General features: G+C 33.1%; 1 protein-coding gene across 3 annotated transcripts; it reads left to right on the top strand.

The window, feature by feature from the left end:
* The first annotated feature begins 1,150 nt into the window (after nucleotides 1–1,150).
* LOC100887836 lies at nucleotides 1,151–14,375 on the top strand. 3 transcript variants are annotated; one of them, XM_030976253.1, is made up of 16 exons: nucleotides 1,151–1,169; nucleotides 1,689–1,762; nucleotides 2,191–2,287; nucleotides 4,911–5,035; nucleotides 6,077–6,164; nucleotides 6,537–6,635; nucleotides 7,170–7,254; nucleotides 8,037–8,100; nucleotides 9,052–9,223; nucleotides 9,562–9,705; nucleotides 10,238–10,413; nucleotides 10,793–10,880; nucleotides 11,546–11,945; nucleotides 12,335–12,442; nucleotides 12,840–12,946; nucleotides 13,502–14,375. In XM_030976253.1, exons 3-16 carry the CDS (start codon nucleotides 2,213–2,215, stop codon nucleotides 13,607–13,609), a joined length of 1,839 nt encoding a protein of 612 aa, XP_030832113.1. In that variant the 5' UTR covers nucleotides 1,151–1,169; nucleotides 1,689–1,762; nucleotides 2,191–2,212; the 3' UTR covers nucleotides 13,610–14,375. The 3 variants fall into 3 exon arrangements, with proteins under 3 accessions (XP_030832113.1, XP_030832112.1, XP_030832114.1); XM_030976252.1 differs by having other exon boundaries at nucleotides 13,387–13,618; XM_030976254.1 differs by lacking the exons at nucleotides 1,151–1,169; nucleotides 1,689–1,762; nucleotides 2,191–2,287 and adding an exon at nucleotides 3,919–4,197 and having other exon boundaries at nucleotides 13,387–13,618.
* The last annotated feature ends 1,181 nt before the right edge of the window (nucleotides 14,376–15,556 follow it).

The following is a 15,556-nucleotide window of genomic DNA, read 5'->3' as shown; positions in this document are numbered from 1 at the left end:
TAGAGAGGGAATGCAGTATTGTCTTCTTAATAATTATGTTGATATCCACTCACAACAAAATTGTTGGTCAAAAATAAGCTTTTTATTATCCATGCATTTGAAGAGATGTTTTCCTCCTTTTTTCATTGCAACCTCCAAGCACTTCAAATCCATACTTAATATATTTTTCAGAACTTTCATAATCTAGCTGATCCGTGTTCAGAAGTGTTTATGTTAAGAAGCTCAATAACTAAGAAAAAGAAGTTACACTGACATGATCTTGTGTTGATTACTTTGGCCTCTCTCTAGAGTAGTTGCTTTACATCTGTATGTTTGGGACACAAACAAAATTTAACACACACAACAAAAACTCTCTTGGTTCCTATTATCTTAATCTAAGATAAAAGCAACGATTAGAAAAGATTATTTTATTGATTAGAAAAAATTATTTAATTGATTAGAAAAGATTATTTCATTGATCTTCTTTCTAATGTCTTCTAGAACCACTGGGTTGTGTTGGACAAAGGCTTGAAGAATGGAGTGATATACTTTAACAAAGAAACAGGCGAGGCTAGGTAAGAAATTACATCTGTTTTCCTAATAGTAATGCCTACCGGTATCTAGATTACAATATCCAGTCATTCTTTGTATTAAACTTGCATTCCTTATTTAAAACAAATATATCCAGAATGGTTTTGAAAAGCAAGATTGTCTAGATGGTTATATATAATGGTATAGAAACTACTCCTCTACTTTATGATTTTTATGAGCTTAGATTTTATTTTTGTTCTTATTGAATATCAATATGATTGTTTTTCCTTCATTGAATACATCATTTTTCCTACAAATTTCAAGGATAATTTTATTATGTTCTCTGGCAAATCGATAGATGATGAACTGCTTTCAGAATTACATGAAAAAGTTGAATAGTTCATTTCATTTTTTATTTGCCCCTTCCCACCTTTTTTTTTACAGGCAGGTTTAAATGAAGTGAAACATATTAGGATAAATATGATATGAATACATCTATGTTACTTATTATACCAATCTCTCTGTAGCACTACACGGCCATTAGACTACGATGCATGGCATTTTCAAGAACCAGATCTCTTTGAGAGATCTCTGATGGATCTCTTTGAGATTGCTGATATGAATAATGATGGAAAGATTAACATCAACGATTTGTTAGGGTAAGATAAACAACTGTTCATTAATTCAAATTCAAAATCGATGTTTATACACAAGACAATATTTATTTTACATATATAAAAACATATAACTCAAGTTAATATGAAACGTCATGCACTTAAGAGAATATGTCATATTAATTATTAAGAATTAATATATGAAGTGAAGGAAATTTGATCAATTTGGCAGGAGGTATTGAAGATGCTGGCCTACTTCTGATAACATCATGTAATCATGTATTCTTTGTAACTGCTTGGTTAGTTATTGATGTGGAACACACTTGAATGGCTCATATTAAAAGTCTTACTACTTTTAACCATTTATCTCAGGAAATAGGTATCTGTATTTGAATTGTTTAAAATCATATGTGCTTTTTTGCTGAGTACATGTAGGGACTGAAAAGTGACATGCACTATACAAATATGGTCTATTATATATGATTATTATTCAGCTATCTATGCAAAATGTTAACATTATTATTTTGCAATTAATATATGATATATTATATTTTCCTTTGCTAGATAATAAATTCAATCAACTTTGGATTACAACTGACTGACGAGGACTTGAATCAAATCAGCAACCACTTTGTCAAGTAAGTATCTCATTTATTGAATAAAGTTTTATTGAAACAAAATAGAAATATATTACAACCATTTACACAAAATATGATTTCATAATATTGGTATAATCTCCTTAATTTGATTGTAAAATTTATGGTTTAGACAGGACAGGTCATCTTTTTGTGAATTGTAGATTGTTCATTAGACACTGGACTATGACAAGGGTCCTATTTTCACAAAACTTGTCATCAGTGACAAATGACAGTTTTTGTTATAAGCTAGTAAAATCATTGTTTCTGATTGGTTATTAGCAGATTTGTCTCTGATGTTTGTCATTTGTCATTGAAAAAGGCTTTGTGAAACAGGTCCCTGGTCAAGCCTTTAAAATGCTACATTTTGTATGCATTCTAGTGTAATTTTACCGATGTATTTTCTCTCCATACCTCTGTTTATCTTTCAGTGAGGCTGGTAGGAAGATTAATATGCCGTATGTTTACTTTGTTCCCATGGCAAAGAGACTCATTGTTACACTGTACAGAGCAAGGGATCCTTATCCTGTAAGTCTTGTGGAATATTTTGCATGTTATATAATTTTGTTTTTATGTGACAAATAAAATAATGGATATATAGTATCTCTATCATCAGTCATTCTTGTTTTCAACCATATATATAGTGCAACTATTGCTATAAGGTTGAGGAAAGATAGAAATTAAATGTGCAAGTATTTTATTAAGTATTAAATAGCTATGAACATGTAATTAAGAATTTTACATTTGGAATTGAAATGCAATGACTATTATGATACTATATATACTTATCCTTGAAATATATTCTTGGGCTACAAAGTTGGTTTGTTCACAACAGAGAGATATATACAATCTCTTTAAAAGTTGCTTGACATGTATTTTAGATGCTTTAGTCTTTATGATCCATATCTGACATTAATAAGACTTAATTTACAGTATATGTTCATGTAGTTGTATCTTTCACTGCCCAATTTGAGCTCATTCATATAGGCTGTGTGATTATGTGTAACCACCAGATTTGTAAGTTTGTGGGATATGTGGATTACTACAGACATTGGAAAAGACTTATTGAAAAGATATTCTCCTAAACTATATCTCCAGGGGGTGTTTCACAAAGATCCGAACTTAACTCTAAGTTGGACTTAAATTTTATGGAGAGCCATTTGTAGCCTAAAATAAAATATGTTCAAAGCGAAATTCAAGTATTTTAGACTTTTTATAAATTCCAGATCAAGAACATGAAATCTCCTTGATAATAGAAAATTGTGATTGATTTGAATCAACATTTTATACCTCTTAAAAAAATATTTTCAAAGATGCTAACGGCTTTCCATAATTTTTAAGTCCAACTTAGAGATAAGTTCAACTTAGGATCTTTGTGAAACACCCCCCTGAAGAACAACGTAGTACATATAATGACTATTATGAATCATGTTAGGATCTTGATATTCCACAAACTTTGAATAGAGATGGGTGCTATTATTTCATTTCATTTCATTTATTTATTTCACTCTCTTTTAAAAAACATCTAAAGAAAATACATGTTCGTTCATTATCAACATAAGATAAAAGGAAGTGAGGAATCATGAAAACCAAAATTGGCTTGATGAGAATGATCCCCAAGATATTAATCAATGTTGTAAGCAAAGTCTGATATAAAATACTGATGATATAGTTCATGATAAAGTAGACAAGTGACAAAATGGAGAGCTAAGTATAATACAGTTCAGGTGTAAAAATGTTGAGGAAATGATTACCGTTTATAGGGTATATAATGCATTCTCCAGGGTATGTTTGTTACCATGGTAATTTGATATTACCTGAATGTTTAGTTTAAAAACACTCAGAGAATCAACTGTCAAACTGGCCAATGTGTCTTTGTAAATAGAGTTGTTGAAAGTAGCTTTTAATTCTGTTTGCTGCGTTCTCTAGCCTTTGTAACCGATGAAGGGATCACAATCAGTAGCTTTCTTTGTATTGAAGATAATAGGGCTATGGTTAAGTGCTCATCTATTCAGGGACTTACCTTTATATAGAATAGTCTTGCTTGGGCAGACCCTTTCAAATCCCTTTTGTGTTATTGTAAGAAAGAGATGTATGTAACATTTGAAAAAGGCTTAAAAACAATTTCATGATTAGTCCTCAGTTATTTCAAATTAATATAAAATCTTTACAGTTCCACTGCATTGTATTTGTGAAGTTGAAAGCTCTTTGGCAACAACTTTGAGGCTGGTCTTTATAGACTAGTAGAGCGAGCGTATGGTTGCTAGGGCTCACAGTCAATCTATATGGGGGTAGATTTTTATTATTGAACGAGGGTTTGCGATAACCCTGTTATCATTATAAGGGATATATACACGTTGTATTGTTGTGAAACTTGAGAACTTAACAATATATACCAGTATGTGTATGGATCAAGTCATGTTCATCTTATTGAATAGGTAAATGCATGCCATACTCTTTTGTACGGTACTTCTTTATTTTGTTTATTTGCTTTCATTATTGCAAAAAAGGCTTATCTATTTGTTATTTGTTCTGGATGTAATCTTACTATTTATATTGTAGGCCTATGTACTATGACAGGTGTTGGCAATTAAGCATGTACATGTATGCAAGACACACATTAAGTGAAATGTATGAATTAGAATACTTTTTAGATCAGTTTCAATTGTTGATAAAGTTCTTAATGATTATATTTTTGTATGCTAATAATATCATTAGTATAGGCCCTATACTTTTTCTTACTGTCAACATGTTAATTTTAAATGATTATTGTATTACAACGTGACCTGAGCTGACTGTATTTTGTTTCTGTTCATCTAATATCCCGAGCCCAGATATATAACCATGATTTCTTTATATTATATATGGTTTAAAGAAAGATAAGAAAGGATAAGGAGGCTAGACTTGAAGAAGTAATATTAAGATATCCCGACATTAACCTGTCAACCATATATTATCAAGATTTCAAATTTATTCATGTTTCCAACAAAACATTACAAATCAATAATAAGCATTTAAAACAAATTTAAGAAATACATGTTGGAAACAGAGGGGTCCACTAAAAAGCAATGCTTGTACAAGTGTGAACACCTCAAATGAAACTTAGGAATAATGAGTAATTAAATAAACTAATCTGTTTTCTCCATCACAGCATGAATGGTGTCATCTGTACACTGGTAATGTAGGATCATTCTGGTTTAATAAGAGAACAGGAGAATCATCACGTGTTCCACCAAAGAAGTACGTCACTCAGCAGCAACTCAGATTGGTGGATAGGTCAGTTCTTATACTTTATAAGTTTGGTATGATATTTTTTGAGAAAAAAGTACCTAGGTATTAATTAATAAATCACATTAATAAACAATCTGGAAAGCATACAGCTGAGATAACACAACAATTTAAAAGAATTGATCTACATGTATTTGTGAGCATTCAGTTGTTGATCCCGTTTTATAATCAGTACTATAATTTTTAACAGCTAATGGGGGATTTATATGTTGCTATGTGGATTGTGAGCAAGGTATGAATTAATTCTCATGCAGGCATAAAATCTCCTGTCAATAGTGATATCTTGTTACAGTATGTCTACACCATAGATTATTGTTTATATTTGAAGGCTGAAATAATCCCTTTTTGATGTTTTATTTTATTTTTTTAATTTTTTTAAATACTTCCTCTGCTACATACTGGTAGTCATAAACAAATCTTCTGTTGATACTTTAACACATAGTCAACACCCTCCTGGCTCTTAACACACAAAATATACATTCCAATGTTGAATGTACATGTTGCCTTTCCATTTGACATATTTAGTAAACACTGTCAAAGAGTATATGACATTGACCAATATCCCTATTAAAAATAGTTCATGTTTCTACTCAAATTATTTGGAGGAAAAACATTTGGTAACATTAAAGATAAACTTCAGTACTGGTAAAAAAAAAATTAATTCTCACAGAATCAAACGAAACTTACACTGAATGTTCAAGATTACAAATAAATGACATGTGCCAAACAATTTTGGAAGAAAATGTATACTGGCTGAGTAATGAGCATAGAAAGACAAGGAAATCAAGGTAGTACTAGCCCCGACACCATGTGTGTTGTCCCATATATAGCTTTCTATGTGAGTGCTGTTACTTTACCAAGACTCGGTCAAATTTATTATGATTTTGATGACTCCAGAACCTTGCAGTGCACACCAATACTTACATGCTACATGATCAACTGTTTCTGATCCTTTCACACCTTTTCTTTCACAATGCAATCGCATTACCAGTACTAAAGTTTATCTTTAATGTTTGTATGTATTCACAGAGAACTGGAGATGGAGATGCTGACTACTTCTGCAGAAGATCTGGCATCTACCAGAATTGAACTGGAGAAAGAAAGAACAAAGAGACAGGTAGATAGACAGTGATTTAGATTATATCATGTGGCGTGCATCAGAAGGGCGTTAATTCTGTATTACAACCTTCTAGCTCTCGGTATAGAGGGAGTTAAATTGAGAAAGAAAGAAAATGGAGACAGGTAAACAAAGGTCCAAGACGGGAACAAATAAAATAAAGTCTATGTTATTTGGTTAAGAGGAAAGAAATGAAGGTTACAAATACATTAAAGACAAATACTTAGAGCTATTGTGGATTTCATGTTATTATTTTTATACAAATTGACGTGTTTTAATACCTCTTTTAAAAATTTGTTGATTTATTGTTATTAATTTTTAAAGAGGTAGGAAATAAACTTTTATCATGATTCATTTTTTTTTGTCCTACAGGATCTTGAGAAGCAGCTAAGCACTGTATCGAGAGAAAACAGTAGCAATGCCAGTGCTCTGGAGAAAACTACTAAAACCTTGGAGAGGACCAAATCAGAGGTATGAATTACACACTTCTATCTGACTTCTGTCAAGTTCAGATGTTTATACCATTTGATGCACCCATACCTTTTCCTCTGTACTCACTATCCTATCCAGATATATGCTCATGTCTCTGTTGGTGGCTGTAAGATTCATAAAATTTCATTGAAGTATATTAACTTGAATTTAGGGCTTCTTTAGGGGGAGTGATTATATGCAAAATGAATTCTCACACATGTAGAGAATTTGTGCTTGAAAAAAAGAGATCATTGTAATACAATTACTAAAACTGGGTTGTTATATTGAATGTTCATGCAATACCAGCATTAATGACTGAATATTTATTGAAGGATCCATTTTTAATTATCTAAGACTGACCAAAATATATTTGTTACAGTGTTGCTAGTCTGAAAAGCCATCACAAAGGTCGGATATCAATAATTGCCTTGCACAATTATTGTGTCAATTAAATTTGACTAATACTGATAGAATATTGAAGACAGGTGAGTCATTAGTGAAAGCCTAATAGATAATAATGTTGTATCTTGACAGAATGAACGAAGAGGAAAGCAGATTGAACATCTGGAGAGAGAAGTAGAGAAACTCAATACCAAGATGAAAGGATTAGAAGCAAGAGGTATGATCTTTCTCTAAATAAAATATGATTGTGGTATATGATACCAAACTGCCCTGTATTTTTTACAAATTTTTGTGGTATTTCCTAGAAAATTATTGTCCTTCTTTTTTCTTATGAAAATGGAAAATAGACAAAAAAGAAAATGGATGAAAAATATATTCAGAGTTGAAAAAAGTAAAAATTAAAAAAATAAAAATAAAATGAATACAAAATATATTATCTGTGCTGTTTCCTTCCCCCTTCTCTATTTACAGCTAGTTTTAGACTAATTTATTTGACTAGGGTGATTACTTTGAAGTATAAATCATACTGACAAAAAATAAAAATTGAATTATATAAGAAGGGTGTGATCATGATCCTTCAAATATTCTATTTATTTGTGGAGTAATTAGAAGAGACTTCTTATATCTTTATGTGTATAATTAGTAGTTCATCCTGCGAGACAAAACAAGGACTTTAAACTTAATTAGGGCCTAAATAAGCAACCAGTATTGCAATATCTCTTTGATATGTTTTAGTATGTTTCAGGCATATTTTTTATATCTCTTCTGTATGTTTCAGTAAATATCATAGATATGTTTCAATAGCTATTTGATGTATTTCGCAATATATTTGATATCTTTCAATATACATCTACTATATATCTGATGTTTCAATAAATTATACATCTACTATATTTATGATATATTTCTATATACATCTACTATATTTCTGATATGTTTCAAGATACATCTACTATATTTCCGATGTTTCAATATATCTCTTGTATGTCTGATATGTAGCTGCTGAAGGAGACAAAGCTGAACTGAACCTTGAATCAGTGAGAGATATCCTCAAAGTAACACAGTGAGTTCTTACAACATTCTAAAGATACTGTCTTACAAGTCATTTCCTAAATATAGTTCAGCATATTATATTCACAATTTGGGCATTTACTTAATTACTGAGGTACTATTTCAATTCAAACACAACATGTTTTTATTCTTTTGTCTCTCCAAACCTTTGATTCCAGTGTTATTAAATTGTTTCTCTGCTTTGCAGATTGAAAGAATAAATGGAAAAGGTGCAAAATTATGAGAGGAATCTTGGAGTTACATAATCATATCATTTGAGGGGATGAAGGGGGGATAAATCAGTGTGGGGTGGGGTCTGTATCTCACATTTGATTTAGATGTCAGATGTATAATCACAGATGATGCCAAATACACACAACCAAGATCATTGTATTTGAGGAATTTAAAGGTAATACAAAGTTTTGGTATGGGGTCATGAATTTGGTTCAAATGAACATATTGGAAGCATATACGATCCTACAATATTCAGTGATCGGTGTCGCGGTCGAAATCGACTCTAAAGTTATGAAATTGTAAATAATAAACACTTTATATTGAATAGCTCCCTCTCAAGGTCAAGTTATTAATTAAGCTATAAAACAATGTTTATGACTAAAATTGACTGATTAGCTATTCTCGTTCGAAAATTATATACCACAACTACATACTCTGAGATTTCCATGGTCACAGCTACCATTGTACGGCCGTAGGAGCTATTTGAAATTTATCAAAATTTACCGGGAGCACCGGTAAATCTATATATTCAATTTTTCTCGAAAGCAGAAGTGTTTTAGGGGCTAAAATTTCTGGTGTTTTTAATACATCCATAGGGGCATCCAAATATATCAAAATTGTAAAGAATCACTATCCACCCATTTTTCAAAATTTCCCAAAACTTTGTAATACCTTTAATCTTGGGGATATGATCAATCAGCGTGTTGTATAATCTTTGCATTGAATCTAGGTCTACCGTTCGAGAGAAAGACTATGATCTGCGTCACATGAAGACCAAACTAGAGGAAACCAACAAGACGCTAACTGAGAGCAAGGAGAATGTGGAGATATTAGAAGCTAAGGTAGCTGATCTTCATCATCAGCTCAGAGGTGAAATCAAGAGGAACCAACAAATGGAAGAGGTGAAGATTACCCCCCCCCCCCTTGATGTTTGATAAAAGCTAATATTAAGAGTTTGAAACTGGCTTTTTTGAGAGTGTATATTACTATTGTTATTAGAAGTTTGGATAGGTGAATAATCCTTTACATGATTTTCTAGATCTAACTCCAACTCCTTCCATATGCCTTAGTCACACGGACAAGATCAGTATTAGACTGATTAATCAAAACACACTTCATTAATGGCATAAAAGTCATTCAGTTAAGAGTTTGGTTGTGTAACCGACTTCTTAGGATGAAGCGTTTGATAAAAGTGTAATTTTTTATAAGTCCCACTGTTTTAATTGTTATGATGTTTCAGGAGCTGAGGGTGATCCCATTATTGAAGAAAGATCTTTCTGAGACCGATGAGAGAGTGGCAGCAGTACAGAGTGTCTTAGACGAGAAGAAAACTCAACTTACACACGCAAGATACATCCTGAGAGATAACAAGATAACTATCAAGGTATATAAGAAATCAGAGTAATACAAATCAACAGTTACAATGATGGTAGCAAAATCTTCATTATACAGTAGGCTTGCGGGTGCACCATGTGTGAGAGAGAGAGAGAGGATTGAGGAGTCCTGAAAAAGACTCTGTAATCTTTCTTGAGGATGTGTAGAGAATGGTAGAAAAAAGGTGTATGGTAGTCAACAGTACAAGGAAATTGTTAAAGTATGCAAAATTATCTAAATGATTGAAGGTGTTTATTGATTTGAATCTTAGATAACTTGTTTAACATAATGATAATCATCAGAATTTAGCAATGCTTATGATATATAAATTTGCGTATTATCTCTTGAGAAGCAGAAGGGAGCGAGTTCATTTCTGTCAACAGCCTTTAGGCTCTAGTCAGAAGATGTTTTGCACCTATAACCTATCACAAGAATCTACTTTGTAAATATACAAACCATATACTTTGTTCTCTCTGCTCCCATTGTGAGATATTACTCTTGAGTGGGTTAATGATATCAATCTTATTATTTTGTTCTTCCAGCATCTTGAGGATGAGATAGACCGTTTGATTGCCGTGGAAACTGAGATGGAACATGCTAAGTGTGAAGTTGAGACTTTAAAGAAGCTGTTAGATGGGAAGGATCGCCTTGTCATAAAACAAGCTCAACAGATTGCTAATGCAACAGGGAACAGAAAATCAATGGAATCCATCAACTAGTAAGTAAACCATTTAGAACGGTAACTATTATTTAGGTAGCCAGCTTTTTAGTGGGGTGCAGGCAGCAACATTATTTTACCAAGAGATTGCACAGAAATGATTTGCTTACTTTTGCCTAGAGGGTGCTGAATGTGCCAACCAAATGTGCCACTAACTCTTTTATTTGCCATTGATCAAAACTTAAGAATGCCATATTGTTCGGAGTATATATAGCATACTTCCAGTGCTAAGAGTTAAACAATAACATTATTTTAAAATCATTATTGCAGCAAGTGCCCCCATCCCCTCCCTCCCTCCCTCCCTCCTTCCTCCCTCCCTTCATTCATGTAAGTTCTAGACTTTAGTTCATAAAACCTTGTACAATACTTTTGTTTTCAGCACATTAAGATCATGCAGTGATCCATCATGTCCACTCTACCAGAACCCTAGGAAGACACAAGGTATACAGACGAATGGATACCACAAGGTAGGTCTTCCTGGGATATCGTTGAGGGAGAGAGAGACGGAGATAAGGAGAGAAGCCGAGAGAGAGAGGGAGAGAGAGAGGGAGAGAAAGATAAGGTAGAGAGAGAGGAGGCAAGATAGAGTAGAGAGAGAGAGGGGGGGGGGGGGGGGGGGGGTGGGGGAGGACCAAGAAAGAAAAAGGGAAATATAGAGTAGAGAGAAAGACCAAAATAGAAAGAAACAGAAAAGGAGGGATAGAGAATAATGATAAAGAAATGAGATGTAGAGAGACACTTATCAAGGGAAAGGAATAGATAATGAAACATAAATTGTGATGGTATTGATAATTTCTCATGCAATTGAATGTCCTTAGTAATTTTCACACCCTAGGTGAAAGATGAGATTGTTTATTCATATGCAGTTTTATCTTTTTGTATGATTCTTTTACTCATTTTACTGTTTATGGTGGCTGTCCAGACAAACCCACTAGGGTTTTTATACAGCAACCGATTTCCTATTTTTTTTTTTACTGTCAATATCTTACTATTTTAATAATAATTATGTATAAGTAGTACTTCTTTTATATTACCTGTATGTTGATGTTACTGTTTTTATTATGGAATTGAATAAATGCTAAAATGCCGAATATAGATATATTCTATTTTCTGTATTATTCCTTCCTTCCAGTCTGCTCCAAAACAAGGTGCTTCACCATTACTAGAAGACATCTCAGATGAAGGAGATAATTACCCCTTTCATACAAAGCGCAACTCTCCAACTAAAGCTATCGATACGTCCCAGAAAAGCTTCCTCCGATTTCTAGAGAATGATGGTAACCATGACGACATGCCAACAGTTTATGACCTCTATGAACCCAATGGAGTTTACTCTCCACAAGATAAGAGGTCAGGGTCACCAAGGTCACATCAACGTGTTCGACCCAAGTCTTGTGTTGCTAGGATACAGAGGCGGGACAAGTCAGCGCTTCCTAAAGGGACCCGTCTGTATGAAGATGATTTCATGGTGGCTCAGTTTGTACATGTTGGGGACCGAGTGAGGGTTAAGAAGAGCGGTACAAAGATCATATGTAAGTTACCCTCTTTTTCTAATGTTTAGTCATTTGAAAAGAAAAGATATTCCTGTGACTCAATTCACCTTGTAAACATGTTTCTTCTGAAAACATAAATCCACCAATCATATTGCAGATATATGAAAATGTAAAATTAGTTGTTTGGAAAATAGCATTACAGTTATCAATATGCATATATACTGGATGTCTTTTTTAATGTAATACCCTGTAGCTCAACATAATTTTTTATTTTAATACAAAGCATTCTTCATAAAATAGAGAGAATGTATATGTGTTATTGACTTTCTTTAACGGATGAAATAGAATGCAAAATGCAGATTCCTTCTTTTCAAAACATTAATCTGAAGAAAGGAGTGTTTGGAATTGAATTATCTTTTCTCTTGCAGCAATGAAACCAAGTGATTTCCTGACAGGGATTGTGAAGTTTGTTGGCAAGATCGACAAGGATCCTATCGACCATCATATATACGTGGGGCTAAGGCTAGATGAACCAAGTAAGTTGATTTTTATACAAAAACTTCCTTATCATAGTACAAGAAGAGGAGGTAACTAAGCATGAGTGAATTTTATAGAGTATATATCCTTTTCTCGAGACCTGATGATGGATTGTTTCTAACTATATTTTCTGTAATCCCAAAATGCAATTTAGTGACAAGAACTGTTTTGATAAAGAGAACAGTTACAACATTCTGTAACTAAAAATGGCAACATTTAAAGAATAACCTCAAGTTAACAAATTTGGTGATCTGTTGATTTCCAATACATCATACTTTTTCTGGAATATGGGTCTAACGAGAGTTTAATAGTGGGAATGATTCTGAATTCAGTGTAGCAGGCTTTTTGACTGCTTAGCCTTGAAACAAATCTTTATACTTCATTTTATTTTACCAGCTGGCGACACAGACGGAATCATCAACGGTAAGAGATACTTTCACGCGAACAAGAAACACGGCAAGATAGTCAAGATCACAGACATGTTCCTTGTTCTCAATGCAAAGGTATGTTTATCTCAGAAAGAAGTTATTTATATGTGTCACTAAAGTTCTAAGGTTACTGTGATCCCTGATGTATGGAAGGCACAAAAACAATCTAACACCAAGCAATCTTTATAGGGACTTACTACGAAGCAAAGCAATAGGACAAAAATGGCTCATAAATCCTTTTTGTGTTAAAATATGCAAGGATCGTCTATAGTTAAGTACATTGCTGTTGTTGATTAAGATCCAACTTGAGAAGTTGAGGTATGATAACATGACATATTTGAAATGTGAAATCTTCGTGATTGAGAATCTAAGAAAACAATCTGTATTGATCTGTTGCTTAGTACACCTGAATATAAAGCCAATAATCATCCACCCATTCGTTCAATATCTCAAATCAATTTGTGTGTGTGTGTATGTTTACCATCCATCTCTCATACTTGTTTTTCCTTTTGTAGACTGCTACATACCAGAGAATTAATGAGTTGGTTAGAGAGCTAAGACACAAGACTGGAACTACAAAGACTTACCGAGAAGGAGAGCCAGAACTCATTGAAATACCATGAATAGAAGACTGCTACATACCAGAGAATCAATGAGTTAGTTAGAGAGCTAAGACACAAGACTGGAACTACAAAGACTTACAGAGAAGGAGAGCCAGAACTCATTGAAATACCATGAATAAAAGGCTGCTACATACCAGAGAATCAATGAGTTAATGAGAGAGCTACGACACAAGACTGGAACTACAAAGACTTACCGAGAAGGAGAGCCAGAACTCATTGAAATACCATGAATAGCAGCCTGTTACGTACCAGAGAACCAATGAGTTAATGAGAGAGCCAAGACTCAAGACTGGAACTCACTACAATATAGAGACATGCAGAGCATGAGATGCTTAGTTTGGTTATGGTGTACACAGAGTAACTAGCCGTCTCATTATACATGTATCTATTAATTGTGGATGATCACCATCAATGCAATATAACAGGATGATGTTTAATCTTGAAATGTCATATTAGTTCATTACTTTGGTCAGGTACTCTTTGTCACATGAACATCTATGTACAGAGATTCTGGTGTTTCTTTAGCAAGATATTGAAATATACCATTTATTGTTATGCCTCAGCTACAAAGTAGTCATAGGCATTATGTTTTCAGGTTGTCTGTCCTTTCGTACATCACGTTCGCGTTATCTCAAGAACCGATTGATGGATTACTGCCAAACTTAGGTCATGTATGTATCTTGCAGAGCCTATGAGCTCATTAGATCTTGGGGTCACAAGGTCAAAGGTCACAGGTCTCATTATGTATTTAAAAAAAAAATATTATTATGAGAACCGATCAACAGATTACCCTCAAACTCAAGACATGTATATGTATCTTGCAGAGCCGATGAACCGATTAGATTTTAGGATCATGAGGTCAAAGGTCATGGGGCTCATTATGTATGCCTAATTGCCTATAAATAGCTTGTGAATGCATTATCATAATCCAACAGATGGATTACAATCAAATTTGAATTTTAAAAATTGCTTCCGTTTTGGTTTGTGAAATTGCTTTATGACGGAGGCATCATTTTTTAATATGTGCAGTCAAAGTTCCATCTAGTTCAAAATATCATCAAATTAATTATCCTCATTTCCCAAAAACCATTGATATGAAATTTTCTTTAAAAAAAACAACAATTTTACCACTTACAATCTCAAACCAGAACTACTTAAAATGTAATCCATTATTGCCGCATTTTTGGGAATAATAAAGAATGTTCTAAGTAATAGCCAGAATACATTTGAAATACATGTAATTTCTTATATAATAACCGGATTTCAAACCTCATGGATTTTTTTTATATAGCATAGGGTTTGAAACGATCAAAGGCTGCAAAATCTTTAAGATTTCATGATCATCGTTTGCTGTTGTTGTTGATAGTTAATTAGTAAGTGCCAAAGGGGATGTCAGAGCAGAACAAATTTTGTGCAATAGCTTGCCATGTACATTTATATTCTGATTTTGTGAACATGTTATTTGTTCACTATTGTTGTATGTATGTTTATTTGCAAGAATGATCCTAAGTGGAACTAATGTGAGGTTTTTCAGGTGGAAAACAGCTCACTGTGGTGAATCACTGAATAGGTTCATCTGATTGGTGATGTAACTTGAAAATTAATTCTTCCTCCGCAATCACTGATTTTGAAGAAAGGACTCGTTTTCAAGCACACTATGAAATAATGTATATTTTGAAATATTTGTCTGACTTTAAAAGAAAGTTCAGTGACCTTGTAATGACATTTTGAGAATCAAGTAAAAATAAAGTAAGAATTTAATGTTTATTTTAAAGATAAAAGATATATTGCAATATAATGTGATTGAAGTTACAGTGCAGTATGAATGTATGTAGAGTGTAACCTCACGATGGCAAACACCTCGAGACCAAATGGGTTAACTTGTTTTATCAGGGCTACACAAAACCACAGGATGGTGGGGCCAGCCAAAGTACAGTTTGTTATTATGAGGTCCTTCTGTATTTCCCAAGATGTATATGTATCAACCTGTTTGAAGTGTCTTGCTATACTTTCACAAATATTGCTAGCAATTGTTGATATGCACAGAGTAATCATAGATACT

Source organism: Strongylocentrotus purpuratus, unplaced genomic scaffold (genome assembly GCF_000002235.5).
Source record: "Strongylocentrotus purpuratus isolate Spur 01 unplaced genomic scaffold, Spur_5.0 spur5_scaffold_8, whole genome shotgun sequence".
In the NCBI taxonomy this organism is placed as follows: Eukaryota; Metazoa; Echinodermata; class Echinoidea; order Camarodonta; family Strongylocentrotidae; genus Strongylocentrotus; species Strongylocentrotus purpuratus.
Note: the sequence above shows the minus strand (reverse complement) of the source record. Positions and strands in the feature narration are given on the sequence as shown.

Excerpts from the sequence above, each read along its gene's own strand:
- LOC100887836 (XM_030976253.1), top strand. The coding sequence starts at position 2,213 with ATGCCGTATGTTTACTTTGTTCCCATGGCAAAGAGACTCATTGTTACA. Across the intron at positions 9,224-9,561 it reads GGAACCAACAAATGGAAGAG|GAGCTGAGGGTGATCCCATT; the intron begins GTGAAGATTACC and ends ATGATGTTTCAG. Across the intron at positions 10,881-11,545 it reads AGACGAATGGATACCACAAG|TCTGCTCCAAAACAAGGTGC; the intron begins GTAGGTCTTCCT and ends CCTTCCTTCCAG.